At 43.2% G+C, this 18,699-nt stretch overlaps 1 protein-coding gene across 2 annotated transcripts in view; it reads right to left on the bottom strand.

Moving 5' to 3' along the window:
• Positions 1 to 1,882: 1,882 nt before the first annotated feature.
• Positions 1,883 to 18,699, bottom strand: part of WASHC5 (WASH complex subunit 5) — a 53,161-nt gene continuing 36,344 nt past the window's right edge. For both annotated transcript variants that reach the window (XM_028500662.2, XM_007127778.4), the window contains 10 exons: positions 18,045 to 18,169; positions 14,991 to 15,153; positions 14,307 to 14,409; positions 14,139 to 14,218; positions 11,655 to 11,758; positions 10,479 to 10,608; positions 8,918 to 9,014; positions 4,349 to 4,502; positions 3,446 to 3,533; positions 1,883 to 2,299 (listed from right to left, as the gene is read on the bottom strand). In XM_028500662.2, coding sequence (XP_028356463.1) covers positions 2,243 to 2,299; positions 3,446 to 3,533; positions 4,349 to 4,502; positions 8,918 to 9,014; positions 10,479 to 10,608; positions 11,655 to 11,758; positions 14,139 to 14,218; positions 14,307 to 14,409; positions 14,991 to 15,153; positions 18,045 to 18,169 — 1,101 coding nt within the window. In that variant the 3' untranslated portion in view covers positions 1,883 to 2,242. The remainder of the gene's footprint in view (positions 2,300 to 3,445; positions 3,534 to 4,348; positions 4,503 to 8,917; positions 9,015 to 10,478; positions 10,609 to 11,654; positions 11,759 to 14,138; positions 14,219 to 14,306; positions 14,410 to 14,990; positions 15,154 to 18,044; positions 18,170 to 18,699) is intronic.

Genomic DNA, 18,699 nt, shown 5'->3' with positions numbered 1-18,699 from the left:
CGCCTTTTTGTCTCGTGCTGTGGACTTCTTCTTTATGTAACTTCATGAAAAAGAAACCAAAGCGGGATGGAAGATGTGGAGGGAAACCTATTCTGTTAAATAACTCCTGACGTTGGGGAAATTGCCTTAATATCTCTGGACCAAATTATTTTCCTCATCTAGCCACCTGTCTTTCCTCACTTATCCAATTGGATACGGTTCTTTTCTGAGTTCTTGGAAAATATCACATTTCTATGGAAAGGCAATCGAGGGCTTTATATAAATTCCACTGTGTAACATTAATAAGCCAGGCTACGCTTATTTCAAGAAACAGTGAATGAACAAATAAGCACTTGCAATATCTGGCATAATACCTTAAAATCAGTCAGACTTTACTGAGTTTACAGTACATTTGAAGAGATTATGGACATTCAGAAGGGTATCATGAGACTTAAGTAAATCCCCAAATATCACTAAAGTAAATTGCTTCCACTAAAAGAGCAGTAAAATACAACCAGGTACTTTAAGTAACTACTTCAGATTCTAATGATTAGGGCTAAAATTTTATTTATAAAATAAAGCTTTTATAATTAACATTTGTTCAACTTTTAAGTTGAAATTTTTTCAGTTGAGGAAATTTTTCACTAGCCAGATCACTTTGCCTTGTTTTAGCACAGTGTATGTGGACTCATTTGCTTGGTTTTGTGAAATTCCCCTCTGATAAAGCGTGCACTTCAACTGTCTGGTTAAAAATACACTTTCTTAGATCTGGTCTTTTTATTAGCAGCTGGCTTTCTTTGCGGGGGACATTTTCACAGAGAACTAAATCTCTCACTTCATGCAGTTACTGCAGTGCATCTGATTACAAATGAGAAACAGCAAGATAGTTCTGAGAAGTGGACGTACGATGGCCACAGACTTACCGGCTGAGTTCATGTGTCAGCTTCGGTGGGTGAGACTCCCAAACTCCTTACGGGCCAGGCAACTTTCAGTTCACTTTTAAAATTCCTCCCTGGGTTTCCACCAAGCTGGGCTGATAAGCCTTCTGCTTCCCTCTGCTGACTAGATGCTTTTTAAAATCCTTTCTACAAGGATGGTGAGATGAAGCATATAAAGTCATTTTTTTTCTCCTCCAGTACCTTAGGATTTGAGACCTTCTGACAAAAGAAATAACTTATCATAAAATCAGAAAACTGAAGGGAACCGGAGAAATCATTAGCCCAGATTTTACAGATGATGCCAGTAGGCTCCCTTGGGACAAAGTTTAACTAGTGGCAGAATGAGAGCTCAAGCTTTGCCTCCCGACTACAGATGAACGCTGCTTTTCTTACTACCTGCTAGCTGACTGTCAGGCCCATTTCAGATACGGGGTGGTTTCTGTTTGTTTTGCTTGTCCCTCTCCTCTCCAGAGGACATAGCTGTACGGTCAGAGTTAAGACACCTTTCTTACTCTCATCCAAATTGCCACAAGGGGATGGCAGCTCCTTTTTCAGGGTAATTTTCATTCAGAAGTGATTTAGGATTTTGGACGAGTTAAAAGCTAATGGCTAAGCTGTTATAGAAAAAAAAAAAAAGGGGGGGTGGGGACTTGGGGTGGGGCTCAGGGCTTGCTGAGGAAGGAGCAGCTGAAGCTGGGGAGTCCTAGAGAAGGGCTGCAGGGAACCCCCAAGGTATCTGGATTGGAAGAGGACACTGAGCCTCAGACATTAAACTTCCACGGTACGTGGTCCACGGATTGCATGGTCTCTGCATCTGCTACTAGTCCGTCACCATGTGCCTGCCAGCCGGTCGTGGATGTGACCGTGGACACAACACTGGACCTACCAGGCTCCCCTCTTACCTTCCGGACAAGGTGTTTTGCAGGGTGAATATGTGGTTTTTGAATCACAGGCAGAAGGATGAGTTTGGGGACTGGCAGTACTATTTCACTGAAAATCCGGAGTTGCACCAATAGTTCTTTAGAACATAAAACTAAATGGATTTATACACAACAATTACACTCAGCATTTATGAGGCGGTACAGAATGTGTTCTGCCGCTACATGATATAAATTGCATATAATACCATGATTTAAACAACATTAATTATATTAATCAGTTCCGTGAAATACATCTTACTCAGAACGTCTGACGTTTCCCACAATAAAGGGAAAAAATGCAGTTCTTTGAGCAGTTGGGTTTCTTTTCATTTCCAAGTTCATTTTAGTGACGGTGGGCAGGTTTAAGGATAATCCTTTCACTGAAGACGCAGAAGTCAAAAAAAGTCACAGGACCGTTCTGAACTCATCAAAAATGAAATTAGGCACGTGTGCTTCAGCAACCTAAAAACAGTAAGAGTTGAGTGTTCCACAGTGTTGTAAGAAGCAATTCAAATCTTTCCATATGAAAATTAAAGACACGAAGACACCCTTTGGAGCAAGATGAATCACAGGGAACTACTGGACCACTCACTGAAACCGCCACCTTCTGCTTCCGGTGTCCTACTGCTGGTGTCTAATTTCTTGGCACTGCCGACATCCGAAGGGACGCCATACAGCTCCCTGTCCCCCCACCCCCGCCCCAGACGAGAGCTCCTTGGCTCTTAAAGGCATCACATGCCGCTGGGAAGTACTAAGAAGTAGTCTCAGGTCACCTCATAATTAACTGATGGCCAACCTCAGTCGCTTGCCAGGACGGGACATCTGACAAATGACTGAGGCCAGAGGGGGAAGAGAAGGAAGACCCTCAAAGGCAAGCATTTCTTAACTGTGCTGGGGAAGCCCCTCAGAGGGGTGGGACTGCGTAAATGGGGTGGAACGTGGAACTAGGTGATCTCCAAGTGCTGGACATTGGTAGCCTTTAAGAGCAGTGTTTAATTTTTTTCTGACTATACAGTTATCACCTGCTAATTAGAGGAAATTTGGCAAATGTAGAGAAGTATAAAAAAGGAATAATCTAAATCTCAATTCCTTAAGAGAAAACTAAAACTGCTAATTATTTTGTATCAAATTCTTCCAGTTTACACACACACACACACACACACACACACACACACACACACACACAAAACTAGAATCACATAATCTTGTGTCCTTTACCTCTGCTAAATTTTATGTTCTGAACATCCTTACATGTACATCTTGATGAACTTTTGCATATATACCCAGCAGGTAAATCTCTAAGCAGCGGAATTGCTGGGATCAGTAAGATATCACAAAAGTTTTTTTAAATAGATAAAGTCAAAAATTGCCCTCTCCAGAGATAAGCAAATTTACATTCCCATCGATAGTACTGATTCTCGCAAAGCACTGAACACGTGGAAGAAGGGGAACATCTTAGAGCCGAGCCGGGGATAGAGCAGGGCGAGGGGCTCAGAGGTGTCCACTGGGAACGAGCCTCTGGGCCTCACTCCTCATGGGTCCAAGGCCGTGCTTCATACCATCTTTCCACAAAAAGGGCATTAATATTGTTCTTTATCTACTGCTTACCCTCCTGGGTAGCTTTGTGTACCGAACATAATCCTCCAGAAACAGAAGGGCACCCACAACATCTGCAGGCATTTCTGGTATCTTCTGGCTGCAACAGAGAACAGTCTGGATCGATTAACTGCTTTGTACACAGTGGACCCTCGGTCAAAACACTGAAAGACTGAAAAAACGACAGATGACTAAATGAAGCCAAAGAAGAGACAAATCTACAGCACCTCCTCCTGAGTCACAGCAAGCCAGATCTTGCTGGCTTATCTTCAGAACACAGCCCGGAGGATGGAATCTAAACTTCTCTGAACGGCCTACACGGGCCTTCACCACATGGTGCCTGCTGACGCTTTAGGGTAGCAGAGAAGGAGACTCAGGACCCAGCATCTCATGCAAATAACTTGTTTCTATCCCAGAAAAGCCACATTTGGGGTGGGGGAGGGGAGAACTAAAGATTTACAAGCTTTATGTCACGTAGGAACTTCCGTGCCATTTGTTCCATTACACACCAGGAACTCGGGCTGTGATGCCCACGAGGTGCTCCCTGACACTCCACTGAAGGGTGGAGCCATCCCTGGGCAGTGGCCCAGTGGGAGGACACGGGCTCACTGAGGTCTGAGCACAGCGTCCGGGATGGCAGAGGGGCAGGCCCGTCCTTTCCTCCCCACGGAGCTTGCTGATGGTGGTTATGACTCATTCACGGTGCGTGCTCCCAGGGCTCCTCGGCAGAGTGACTAAGGATGGGCACACCTTTAACTGCCCCAAACAAGGAGACGTGCCCCGACGTGCTTTACAGAGCAAGGTGAACAGACGGTTCCTGTCTCTACTAGGGGGATAATAAGAGGAATTTGCCATGTGAGGTTCCCAGCCCGTTCTGTAACATCAATTCCGTTTTTTCCTGGTTGGCCTCTGTACCTTGTACACTGCTCCACTGTGGAGCGGATAAACTGGCCGATCAACGCCAGGAACTGTTCTGTGTACCGGGAATGAAACTGCTTCAGCAGGGTGAGCAGTCCCAGCACGAGTGGCGGCCAATCCACGGGGTCGGCAGGTTTTCGGCAGACCATGCCTGCAAGGACCGACAGGTTACAAATTACCACCAAGTGAGCTGCTTGCCTTTGGCAACATTCATTTAGTATGAATGTTCGTGAATGTCAAAATGTCTGGGGCCCACATCATCACTGGCAGATGATTATGTGAGGGAATGATAATCCGGGATTACATTTTGAATTAGGCCCAGGGTTTGGTGGAGGCTTCTAGTGGTCTGAAGGATTCAACACCCTAAAATGGGTACTAATTCTTATAATTACCATCACTGTTTCTTTTGGATTATATAATTAATGGATGCAACTGTAGAAAAATTTAAAGATATAGATAAATGTAAATGAGGAAATAAAAATTACCTAGAATCGGCTTCTGTTAATGGCAGCATGGCATACTAAATACCTTGAACTACTCTCTTAAATGAAAACATTCGAAATGCTGGATAAAATTTTTAAAGTATCTTTAAACACAAGGTTAAATGTTACACAAGAAAAGAATGTGCAGAAATCAGGACAGTCGAAGAAGGAAATATGTCAAGTGAGTGAGTGAGGGCCAAAGCTGGCCTCTTCACTAAGGATTTCTGCCCAAATCTGGAGACCTTGACCTTCTGCCTGAATGGCTGTATGGGGAACAGGAGACAGACAACAATGTTTAAAAAAAAAAAAAAAACAAAGTTGGAAGACTTACATTGCTAGATTTCAAGACTTATTATAAAGTTACAGTAATCAAGACAGTATTGGCATAAGGATAGATAAATTGATCAATGGAACAGACTAGAAAATCCAGAAATAGTCCCACCCTTAAAGAATCAATTGAATTTCCATGAATATCCGAACAATTTAATGGAGGAGAAATCTTTTCAAGAAATGATGCTGAAAATGGATATCCTTATGGGGGAAAAAAATGAACCTTGACCCCTACTTCACACTATACATAAAAAGTAATTTGAAACAGACCACAGACCTCAATATAAAAGCGACAAGTACAAAGTTTCTAGAAAAAAACATAGGACAATATCTCTGTGCCTCTGGGGTAGGCAAAGATTTCTTACAATACAGAAAGGACTAATCATAAAGAAAAAAAAGGATAAATGGGACATCATCAGCATTAAAACTTTCTGCCAATTAAGGTCACCAGTAAGAAAATGAATAGGTAAGTCATTTTGTGAGGAAAAAAATTCACAGCATGTATATCAAAAAAGGACTTGTATCCATAATATATAAATAACTCCTACAACTCAGTGATAAAAAAGCAATCAGGGACTTCCCTAGTGGCGCAGTGGTCAAGAATCTGCCTGCCAACGCAGGGGACGCGGGTTCGAGCCCTGGTCCGGGAAGATCCCACATGCTGTGGAGCAGCTAAGCCCCTGCGCCACAACTACCGAGCCTGCGCTCTAGAGCTCTCGAGCCACAACTACTGAGCCTGCGTGCCACAACTACTGAAGTCCGCGTGCCTAGAGCCCGTGCTCCGCAACAAGAGAAGCCACCGCAATGAGAAGCCCGCGCACCATGGGACATCATCAGCATTAAAACTTTCTGCCAATTAAGGTCACCAGTAAGAAAATGAATAGGTAAGTCATTTTGTGAGGAAAAAAATTCACAGCATGTATATCAAAAAAGGACTTGTATCCATAATATATAAATAACTCCTACAACTCAGTGATAAAAAAGCAATCAGGGACTTCCCTAGTGGCGCAGTGGTCAAGAATCTGCCTGCCAACGCAGGGGACGCGGGTTCGAGCCCTGGTCCGGGAAGATCCCACATGCTGTGGAGCAGCTAAGCCCCTGCGCCACAACTACCGAGCCTGCGCTCTAGAGCTCTCGAGCCACAACTACTGAGCCTGCGTGCCACAACTACTGAAGTCCGCGTGCCTAGAGCCCGTGCTCCGCAACAAGAGAAGCCACCGCAATGAGAAGCCCGCGCACCGCAACCAAGAGTAGCCCCTTCTCGCCACAACTAGAGAAGCCCGTGCGCAGCAACAAAGGCCCAACACAGCCAAAAATAAAAATAAATTAATTTTTTTAAAAAAGCAATCAACCCAATTTAAAAATAGGCAAAAGACTTGGACACTTAACAAAGAAAAATATAAAGAAACAAACGAGAAAAAAAAAGATATAAAGAACGGCCAAAAAGCACTTGAAAAAATGCTCAACATCATTAATCATCAGGCAAAGGCAAGTTAAAACTATAATGAGATACCATACACACCCACAGAACGGTTAAAATTAAAAAGACTGAGACGGCCAAACGCTGATGGGTTGTAAAATGGTACAACCACTTTGCGAAAAGGATTGGCAGTTGATTAGAAAGTTAAACTGGTCAGACAGACCTGCAGATCTCATATTTGGGTTTCTGTGAAGACTGGAAAAACTTACTTAAGATGCCAAAACAAGTTATCCTGATTTACCTAACCCAGGCCTTGGCAATTCCAAATTACTCAATGCCCACTGTAAAAGACTCTAGCCATACTCAGAACATGGAGAAGTAATCCTTTCCAGGTGGAGAACAAAAGTGATGTGTACAACAAAAACTTCCTCTGAATGAGCACCACAGAGATTCTTCCTTAAAAGACAGACCAAGGCAGGCGTGCGTTTCTCAGATCAGTCTTGAGAACAATGCTTACAGGGTTAGATAAATGTTTTTAGCGTCCACAAACACGCTGATGTTCCTTCCTCAGTCCTGCTTTTCTTTAATTTGATCCCCGACTTAACACATCAGCCTAATTCATGGAAAGTACTGTAGCCAGGGGACTTCTCTGGTGGTAGAATGGGTAAGACTCCACGCTCCCAATGCAGGGGGCCCAGGTTTGATCCCTGGTCAGGGAACTAGATCCCGCACGCATGCTGCAACTAAGAAGTCAGCATGCTACAACTAAAGAGTCTGCATGCCGCAACTAAGAAGTTCCCACATGCTGCAATGAAGATCCCACGTGCCACAATGAAGATGCCACGTGCTGCAACTAAGACCCAGAACGGCCAAAATAAATAAATAAATATTAAAAAAAAAAAAAAAAAAAGAACTGTAGTCAGGTACAGATACATTTCTAAGACACTTAACAGATTTGTTCTGTTTTGTTTAAAGATCTGGGAATTCTGATCTTCCACTATCACTATTCCATCGGAATAGTGACATGTTTCCCATAAGGAGTTGTATAATCAAGGAGCCTGACCTTAACCACACATGCAATGAAAGAAATATTACCTAAGAACGGGACCACTGAACAAACCGTCTTAATGAAAACAAGGTATCTTCATGCACTGACAATTCACCATTATAAAGAAGCATATATTCTTATTTCGAAATAACACAGGGACAAGAGAGGGAGGTCATGAATCTCTGAATCATGAGATGAACTTTTAAGTCCATCTTGGGATGGTTCTTTACATTGATTTTGACCAACATACAGAAAAGGATCCAGCATCAGATAAGCACTTTCTCTGTGAGCGGTACTGTCATAGGTATTTTTGAAACCTGATTGGCCTGAGAGGTTAAGTAACTTGGCCAAAGTCACACAGGTGATAAGTCATGAAGCCAGAATCCAAACACACATGTGTTCCCTCCCTCTTATGGCAAGGACTTATTGGGCGCCACCATGCCCTGCATTCTGTGGCTGTAACAGGTATTGTTATTGGGGCTGTGTCTGGAATCAAGGAATCTTTTTGAATGAGGGAATAAAAACCTTATAGAGAATCCACATCTTTATCCTAAAAACAAAATTTTGGGAATAGGAAGGGAAATACTTGAAGGAAGAAATATATTTTGGAATTGCTGGTTAAAAAAAGTATATGGTTACATTCATGGAAAAGCTCTTACAATACTTTTAAAGTAAATTAAACTCTACAGCAGACTCTAAAAAACTCTACTTAGATATAAAGTTTGGAGACAGAGGAAATACCCGGGAATCTTACAAAAATGTTCAAGATAAAGTCAATGACAAAAAAACACTGGGTTATATTCTTGGACAGGACAAATATACTGATAGCCTTTGGTATCTATTGTTTGTATCAAGTATTTTCAAAAATAAAGTACTAGATATCCCTGGATTAGTCTCCTGTATGTAACTATATTTTTACTCTTCATAGCAAAGTTCCAGATACACAGTAGGCACATGACACTTGTTGAAAGAATAGGACATTAACCAAAAAGAAGTTTCTTTCCCACCATAATCAGCTCCTTAAAGAAAAGAGAGAAGCAAAGGTCCCACACATTTTACAAGTTGGATAATCAGCCACTGTAAATTAAAGGTGGATTATACTTGGTTGATATTAAATCCACCGTCTGCATCATATTTCAGAGGCCCAAAGACATGGATTTTATAAACAGGCAATTAACTATGAAAGACCTCATGTGTGACATAGCATTCTATACCAAGAGCTGTTTGGTTAGATGTTAATCTACCGTTACTGTTCCTTATTGCAAAGAATAAATGTCATACAGTACCTAGGTTTTTGCTGTACTGAAGTTTTGGCAACTGGGCAATCAAAAATAGAAAGTTGACAACCGGGAAGTAGGGTAAGCGCTTTGTTGTTATGTATATCTGGAAAGAGAAGGAAAGAGATGGGTTCCTCACATCACACGATACCACAGAACACACTTTCAAATGGAAAGCAGCCATTTTATTTCAGTTTGCTCTTCTGACTACTGAAAACTAGGATGCTTCCATTAATTTGCTGCCTTCAGAGTTTTATTTAACACCACTGACCATTCCCCCACCAAACACAGATACCCACTTGACAATTAGCCCTTTTGGGATGGGAACAATTTTGCTTAGAGATTAGCAGTTACCTCCCCCCCTGAATCCTGTTAATGTCAGCCACCAAAGGAGGGGAAAAAAAAGGCGATGAGCAAGAAAGTCAAGGCAAAGCTGGAAGGAGGGCAGAGGGGGGAAAAGAGAAAGAGGGAGAAGGAAAGAAGGAAAGATCCACATAGCAGTGCGTGGCAGCACATAAGCAGAAGGCAAGCCGATGTCTCTTTGTCCAGTGGCTTTCCCGCAGGCAGTGCCACAGAGCAGTCTCTGGATGTAGCATCACCCCAGTTCACGGGGCAGAAAGTACAGTCAGAACACACCCAGCCGTCTCCCTCCTCCCCGTCGGACTGGTTCCCTGGGAGGTGGGGTGGCATCCTGGCCAGGAGCGCCAGCTCTGGTCAGACTGCCAGGCTCCATTGTTGGCTAGTGTGGAGCCCTGGGAAGTTATAAACCTCTGAGCCTCAGGATCCTCCCCCAACAAGGGCACATTTAATGGGACTGCTTTGAGATCAGGTGAGAGCACCCATGGTGGGGTTAACACAGTGCTTGGCACATAATTACAAAACGTTAGGTGCTATTTAGGTTCATATTTTTTTACCCCAAACCCAGGGGACTGCATAGATTTCAGAATTTCATATTACAATAAAGATTTTAGAAAGGTAATATAGAGTCTAGGGTAACAACCTGTAATGAAAGTTATCAGTATTTCGGCATCAAAACATGAAAATTCACAGGAGTATAAACAGCCGCAAGTCAGTTTGGGACAGGTTTTGGCACCAAGTGAGATCTGGCACCAACTTGTGGAAAAAACTTTCAGTTCTCAGAGGTTTATGGAGATCAGAATTGCAGAAAAGAACTTGTGGCCCCGGACTATGATTGTGATTACTGTCAGCCACAGAGGGAAGTATCTTTGGGCAAGAAGGATCAATGCCACCATTTAGCTGCAGTTCAAATACCAAACCGCAGAGAAACCTAAAACAAATCTCCTATAGATATAGCACTTTTCACTTTTCAACGAGTTCTGACAAACATTGTATCACTTGATTCCCACAGCCCCGAGTCAGGCAGGGAAGGTGTGATCATCCTCATATTACACGTGGGAAACGGGAACCCAGAAAGGGCGGGAACTCAAGAGAAGGGAGGCTCCAGGATGGGAACCAGGCCCTCCCAGTACCTGAGCACAGTGATCTGGGTCGGATCGCCTTAGGTACCACCCTGTCCCCCACCACACCATCATATATTGTAATCGTTAACCTTGTTCAGTGGGTTGTGGATGCCAGCTGCCTCCAGGTAGGCTGTGATTTCATATAAGAGTGTGTTATCTTCTTTGGGGTAAGGAAGTGAAGGGTCCTGATAGTGGGCTTCAATATCTGCTAGGAGAGCCCTAGATGAAGGAAAACAAACAAACAAACAAAAAAAACAACAGTGATAAACATTAGAGATAAAATGGGGCTTCCCTGGTGGCGCAGTGGTTGCGCGTCCGCCTGCCGATGCAGGGGAACCGGGTTCGCGCCCCGGTCTGGGAGGACCCCACATGCCGCGGAGCGGCGGGGCCCGTGAGCCATGGCCGCTGAGCCTGCGCGTCTGGAGCCTGTGCTCCGCAACGGGAGAGGCCACAACAGAGGAAAGCCCGCATACCACAAAAAAAAAAAAAAAAAAAAAGAGATAAAATGAATCTAGACAACAGTTAACACAAGCTATGATCTTCCAGGGATACAGTGTCCTCACCTGTAAAACAAAGGCTTGATCCTTCTAATTCTCAATTTCCATACCTGTGATTGGTTACAAATGGAAAATTTGACCTAGAATTACATTATCTTCTGGAGTTCACCCATATCAAATGCTTTCACCATTCAAAGTTTTATGAATTGACTGAACTATTTTCACTACCTACTTTGTCAAAAGCACTGACTTTGTGACCAAGAAGAACAGATTATTTATCTTTAAGCAGGAGGCTCGAAATGAGAGCAAGCTGCGGGAGAGGTGAAGGGTGTGGCTGTGCGCCAGGATGCGTTCTCACAGCCACACCCGGGCATCAGTGCGCTTCCACCCGCCCTCAGGAAAATTAGTGACTCAGTCCCGTGGAAAGCCAGGTGTGGATTTTGGTAATAATTGCCTTCTCAATCTGTGCAAGTACCTAGCATGGTGTCTGGTGTGTATTAAGTGATCAATATATGTTGGCTGAATAAATGAATCTATCAAAAAAAACCCGACAAAACCCACTGAACCAACTTTAACCACTGGGGACAGACGCCAAAAAAAAAAAAAAAAAAAGGTGAGAAAGAGACAGCCCAAGACAGATTTGATTACCTATGGGAAGAAAGCCTATAAATTCAGAGAGCCTTCTCACTCAAGAAGAACTTAAAAGAGCAGGTGTTGAACAAGAAACTGGAATGCCCATGGCTGGCTGTTTCAAATGCCGGCACTTACTTATTGAGATTCTCCAAAGCAGCTGCCAGATGTTTGGAGTCAAACCGACAAGAATAATTTAATTCATTGGCAATCTGTTGTCTCAGAATCTGCATCTGCCCAACCTGTGAACAAGCAAGAGAGAGAACAGGTAAAATACACAAGCATTTCAAGGAGATAGTGAGGAGACAAACAAAAAGATGATTTTTTATTGGAAGGATCACAACATTCTAAGGAAAAATTCAAGGATTTCCTGGACTGCCTTTATGGCTAAGGCCAACAGCATCCCCAACGGAGCAGAGGACCCTTCAAGGGATGTCTGGAGAGATTCCTGTACACCAACTTCAAAATAGCCCTGACGTCTAACAGTTTACAAAGTGATCCATTAATGCTCAGTTGTCCACGGATTAAAGGTGTGTGTTTTGAAGCTCTATTTTTGATCTTTTGGAATAAATTCTCCATGTTCAGTAGCCACTAATGAGAAGCCCTACTTCCTTTATTTGTCCTAAACTGAAATTTCTCAAGTCCTAAGGATGTCATTTCACTCTAATATTCGGTCAATATAAGCCTGTCTACATCACTCAGTATTACAGATCAAGAAATAATCTAGGTAATAAAATAATCTACATACAATCTTCCAAGAAGGCCCTTCTAACAATGATAACCCCGAATCCAGAGGTTCTTAACCTTTTGTTGGCACCTTGGACCTCTTAAGGAATCTAGTGAAGACTATGGACATTGCCTCAGAATAATTCTTTTGAATGTACGAAATAAAACATACAGGAGGACAATGGAAGCCAATTGTAACAAAATGTAATTCGCAAGCTATTAAAAGAATGGATTTGTGACCTGGAGTTATGCTAACACGGTGGATCAACCATTGTAATTTCCAAGTAGTGATGAGCGTAAAGGATATTTGGAGGTATCCATGGCGACTGTCAGGTGTTAGGGAACTATCTTTGGGTCAGTTTGAGGTAAGAGTTCAGCTGGCTCTGACAAGTTCAATTTGTTGGTATCACAAAGTCAACAGTATACCCTAACTTTTTATGCAGTAAATTCCTTTTCTTTTCTAGAAAAGCTATCCCTAAAAGATTAGCAAAGAGGAGAGGAGGAATAGGAAGGGAGGTTGTTTAGTAATGATGGCAACAATAAAGAAGAAATGAACACATTTCCTCTGAGTTGTTGGGAGCAGAGAAAGGAAAAAAACCAGTGGTCTTCTCTAAGAGCGAAGAAAAGGTATCATTTACATAAATGGAGCTTATAACAGTTAAAAGTGTCAAACGACCTCAAACGTACTACCTTCGACCACTATTCTTACGAGGCTATTCTACATATATCAAGAAAATAAAAGTCAATCCAAAAAAAATGCTATTTGTAAGTAAGAAACCTTTTATTAATAGAAAACTATTATTATTTAAAAATTAGAATAGGGCAAGGCCAAGAAAACAGTGGGTTCCTCCAGGCCACTCGAAAATGTCCCTCCAACCTTGTATCTGCCCATAGAATTCCTTGCTTAATTCTAGATACTCTATGTCAAGGATTCCCTAGAAAATACCAATCTGGAAATGGAAACAGAAATAAAGGCAGTTTTATGTAACTTGTTCTTATTTAAATAAGATCCTGGAGAGGTTAAGGAGCCTGGGAGGTGATAAGCTCATTCTACCTATTTGTTCTCCTATTAGAGAGCTTTGGACTGTCACTCTTTCTCTGTGATTTCTCTAGAGCTGCACTGACCAAGAGAGCAGCCACTGGCTGCCTGTGGTTGTTTAAATTTAAACGATTAAAATGAAATAAAATTTGAAATTCAGGTCCTCACTCCCCACAAGCCACGTTCTAAGCGCCCAACAGCTCCATGTGGATAGCGGCTGCTGTCACTGTTGAACAGCACAACTATTTCCACGCTGTTCCAGATTATTACGCCCATTTAGTGACTGCAGGTTCCCTAATTCAAGACAAAAAGGCAAATTGGTCCTCGGGGGTTTTATGTAAAGATCAGTGATTTAGACACAAGACCTGGCTACTACTGAATTACCAGCAATTATTGATACAACTAACAGTGGTCCATAATAGTCACCGGGAAACCTCCAAAGCCTCTTCTAAGCATCTCTGTAAACTCTCTTGGCTTCCTACAGAGGTGAGACTCAGGCCAGTCCAGATTAGGGTGACAAACTGACAGCAGCTCATTAATGAACTTGTTACATTAAGGATGGAGTATAGCTGAGGGAGGAAAACTTCTATTTCCTTCTGTGAAAGCACCTCTTGCCAAAAGTCATTTCAAAATGAAAGTTTTCTTCATTGAAAGAAAAACAATAAATAGGCCAATGAAAAGCACAGTCAAGAACAGCCAAAGATCAAAAGAACTTAGAAATAATGACAAACTGAAGTGTTGTGTTTTTGTTTTGATGGCCAAAGAAAGAAGACTGGCTTTCTTTGGTCAACCAAGTTACAAGAAAATAATAATTAAAAAACCATAGCCTTGCTTCTCCCCTCTCTCCCACGACATACCTTCATGATAGCTTCCAGATAAGCGGTCCATATCTTCTGTGTTTTGGCAATGGCGGAAAAATAAATTTTATTCGAATTTGCTGAAAGGTTAAAATATGATTTTCTATTTAGTAACTTTGGAAAGGCTACAGTGTTCTCTCTCCCTCAGCCTCGCTTTAGAACACTTACCTACAATGCTTTTTAGGGGGCTGATGGCATTCATGAGGGTTTTTAAAGTATCCTGCACAGTTCTGTCTCGCAAGATAATTTTCTGAAACATGCTGAGGAAATTCTAAAACAAGAAGGCATGATCGAAGAGCAAAACATAATGAATAAATACTCCAGTTAACTAAAATGCTATGCAGAACACAAACTAGCCTCATTCACACAACGCTACAAACAGGATGACGGGGAAGCAGCAGCTTCCAGTTCCCATCAGAAACACCCCCGGTTAGGAGGAGTTCCTGGTTTCCAAGATGAAATTCACAAGGACAGTCTACCCATAAAAATACTATGCTGGCCAAAGAAACTCCAGTTTATTCTCAGTTCTTATCTATTTAACGGGAGTTATACACAGGCCTGATATCAGTCTAGGAAAGCACGAAAGAAAGGTTAAACGATCTACCCTCTCCTCCGCCAGGGTAGCAGAAGACACGCACGAACGCCCAAAGGCTCCCCTGTAACTCTCTGACAATCATAAAGCACAGCGAACGCCCAAAGGCTCACCTGTAACTCTCTGACAAGCATGAAGCACAGCGGACGCCCAAAGGCTCACCTGTAACTCTCTGACAAGCATGAAGCACAGCGGACGCCCAAAGGCTCACCTGTAACTCTCTGACAAGCATGAAGCACAGCGGACGCCCAAAGGCTCACCTGTAACTCTCTGACAAGCATAAAGCACAGGAGCCTGTCTAACCCGTTCAGGCCGAAAGTCCCCAAGGTGTTCTGGATTTCTGAGAAGAGGTGGCTGCTGGTCACCTCTTGATGGGTTTTCATATCATACCAAGTGTTCAGCTGGTCAACGTGGCATGTCATTCTAAAACAAAAACAAAACAAACTCAAAACCCGAAAGCAGCTCAGAATTCATCCTGAAGGGGTGTGGCATGCAATAGGATTAGGGGCATTGGATAGGAAGAACAATGGTTTCATGATTTGCGCTTTAATAACCTCTGCATCTAGGCACCCAAGACATCTTGCGGTGAACGTTCACTGGGCCAGGAAGGCAAAATTCAGTTAAATCACCTCTTCCTGCCCTTGCTATGTCACCAGTTTGGTTTTCTTTTGCGGTCCGTGGGCCTCTCCCTGTTGTGGCCTCTCCCGTTGCGGAGCACAGGCTCCATGGCTCACGGGCCCAGCCGCTCCGCGGCATGCGGGATCTTCCCGGACCAGGGCACGAACCCGCGTCCCCTGCATCGGCAGGCGGACTCTCAACCACTGCGCCACCAGGGAAGCCCTATGTCACCAGTTTGACCGCTTCATTTCCACTGGGTTGGGCTGTTGTTTGGAGTCATGTCTTGAGGACAAGGCTAGATTCGGCCATCAGGCTGGAAGGCTTTAGAGCCCCATTGGCTCTCTGGAGGGTCTTTCTTTACATATCCAGAGACTAGGGACAAAGCAGAGTCTTGTGTCATTTCCTGTTTGGTAAGAAAGTAACTTTGAATCCTTGTGTCCTCACATCCGAGACTGTGATGACAAAGCCATTTCCTCTTTCCTCCCGGTTCTGGTCATTGATCAGCGATTCCCTTTTCGACTCAGGAGTGTGACGACGGCAATGGTAACAACCAACATTTACCGAGTGCTTCCTATGTGTCAGGCGCTGGGCCAAGACCTTTCCGTTTGCTCACTCTTCATCCTCAGAATAGCTGTGATGTACGAGCTGTTTGACCTTCATTTTATAGATGAAATAACCGAGGCTTCCAACACCATACCCATAACCACCATTTTAATGGTCCTCAAATGTTGGCGCAGGGACCTTAAATCACTGGTAGAGCATGTTAAAAAACAGGCGCCCAGATCCCATGTCTGGAGAGTTGGATTGGGTAGGTCTGGGGTGGAGTGCCAGCCTCTACCTTCAACAGCCTGCACAAAATGATATGCCCCCAACCCTAAGAGCCAATACATATCTTTACTGAAATGAGGCTTGGCAGGGAATTAAAAGAGGCTCAGGAGCTAGGGAATTTTAAATTTGGAAGTAAATGGAAGAACAAGATGACTTCCAGAGCCACAGTCTACTTTCAGGCTTCAAAGTGTCCTGCTTCCATCGCTCAGTGCTGGCACTTTGAATGCGTCAGTTGAGAGGCTCCCAATTTTGATGATGAAATCATATACGACATGGAAATCCCAATCATGCTTAACCCTTTCTGCCAGTATTAACACGGCACTAGGTGAGCCAGGCGGACGGTTTTCTAGGGGGGCTTCGGTGATCAGCCCGTGGGCGCCCAACAGGAGTCACAAAGCGTTTTGGATCATTTACGCTTTCTGGCCCATGAGGCACAGACAGAACTCATTTCTGCTCAAGGTGACATCTGGTTTGCCAAGCTTCATAAGTTTTGAAGGACAAAATCAGCCTGAATTTGAAGGTAGTATAAAGAAGACATGTGATACAGGCATTCAACTTACACAAAGTCAACTACGCACGCACAGCTGAACTGAAAAGGAAGCGAAATCATCTTTCCCTGGGTAACCACACCAGGTGGAATGACTGAGCAAGCACGGCCCAGGGGTGAACATAAGACAGCAGGCGGGAGCCTGCTTTCCCCTTGGCTGGGCTTAGTACCAACTGCTTCATCAGAGGCTCAACTGAAAAAAAATGAGGAAAACTAGCTCAGCTGGACTTCTGAGACAGGCAGCGTCAAGTCTCCACTGTGGTGCCCACCTGAAATATTCTCAGGGCTGTTTTGATTATATGAGATTTTCACCCATGTGACTGTATATAAACTGTGAGTCACGGCTGCAAGTCTGCCCTTGAATGACACATGCTTTAACAGTTGGGCTCCGGAGTCAGAGCACCTGATGTGTATTCTGGGTCCACTGTTTATTAACTTCTGGGCAAGTGATTGAGCTTTTCTGTGCCTCAGTTACTTTGTCTTTAACACGGGATGAATAACAATGCCTACCCCTTAAGACTGTTGTGATGAGTAAGTGAAGGGATGTGTGCCAGGGGCTAGGAAGAGTGCACAAGGTGAGTGCTCAAGAAATGCTGGTCCTGGGACTTCCCTGGTGGCGCAGTGGATAAGACTCTGTGATCCCAATGCAGGGGGGGCCCAGGGTCGATCCCTCGTCAGGGAACTAGATCCTACATGCACCGCAACTAAGAGTTCACATGCCGAAGCTAAGGAGCTGGTAAGCCGCACCTAAGGAGCCAACATGCCGTAACTAAGGAGCCCACGTGCTGCGACTGAGGGGCGTGCCTGCCGCAACTAAGACCTGGTGCAACCAAATAAATAAATATTAAAAAAAAAATTCTGGTCCTTACGCAAAAGTGCCTGGGTGGGGCTAGGAAACAAGGAGGTCATCTTAAAAGGTCAGGGTATGAGCTGGCAAGTGCAAGAGCCAGTGACTGCAATGCAGGAGTGTGCCATAGGTACACAGGCACAGAGGAGCAATTTGGAATTTTAAAAGTTTTAATAAACCAGAGAGTCCACAGACCCAAGCGAGTAAAATGTCAGCTGGAAGGCAAGAGAAGCAGAGATTAAATAAGAGGTGGCCAAACAGACCTTATAATTGTTTTCATCTATATGTCTTTGGACTGGGGTCTCCTCAGTCACACTGAGGAAAATATGCAGTCTCAGAAAAAGTGAAGTTAATAAACCCATTAGAAAGGCTCCAATTGTGGCAGGAACAAGGGTGTGATCTAAGTAGATGTGATATACGTTTAGAGACACTGTCCATGGCGTTCAAAGCCCAGTGGAATTCAGATACACCTACTTTGGGTCCGTGATCCGCAAGATTTCTCTGCAGAGTCTACCAATAAATGTTACAGACTCATCCACAGGGGTAAACTTTGGTATTGGAATATGTGTGGACTGGTACATACTTTGCCAGTCTTGAATCTAGAAAAAAAAAAAAAGAACCCCAAGAACATAAATATTTAGTACATCTTTGATAAGGTAACCTACTTACCCTTTTTCCACATAGTTTTACAAAGACAATGTTGCATGAACAGTGAATATAAATGTTCCTTGATTTTGAAGAAGAAATTTTTAAAATTGTGTTAACAGCCTCTCAGAAATGCCACATATAATATATATAAAAAAAGAAATATCTGTGAAAAAGTGAAGTGATTGAGGACAAGTGGAAAAAGACAAGAATTTCTGGCTTTCTGTCTTATAAGTTAACATGTATCAATGTAATAATAAAATCAAAAATATAAGGCTGGCAGATACATAATCTTTTGAAAATGTCACCTGAATCATGTCAGTCACCTAATTAAAAACTTGCAGAGTGGCTCCTTGTTAACTACCAACTAAAATCAATCTTCTCAGCTGTGACACTTAAGAATTTGGTGCTCAAATAACCCAATAAAAAAAAGACATTTCTCCAAAGAAGATATATAAATGGTCAATAAGCACATGAAAAGATG

Source organism: Physeter macrocephalus, chromosome 15 (genome assembly GCF_002837175.3).
Source record: "Physeter macrocephalus isolate SW-GA chromosome 15, ASM283717v5, whole genome shotgun sequence".
Classification (NCBI taxonomy): domain Eukaryota; kingdom Metazoa; phylum Chordata; class Mammalia; order Artiodactyla; family Physeteridae; genus Physeter; species Physeter macrocephalus.
Note: the sequence above shows the minus strand (reverse complement) of the source record. Positions and strands in the feature narration are given on the sequence as shown.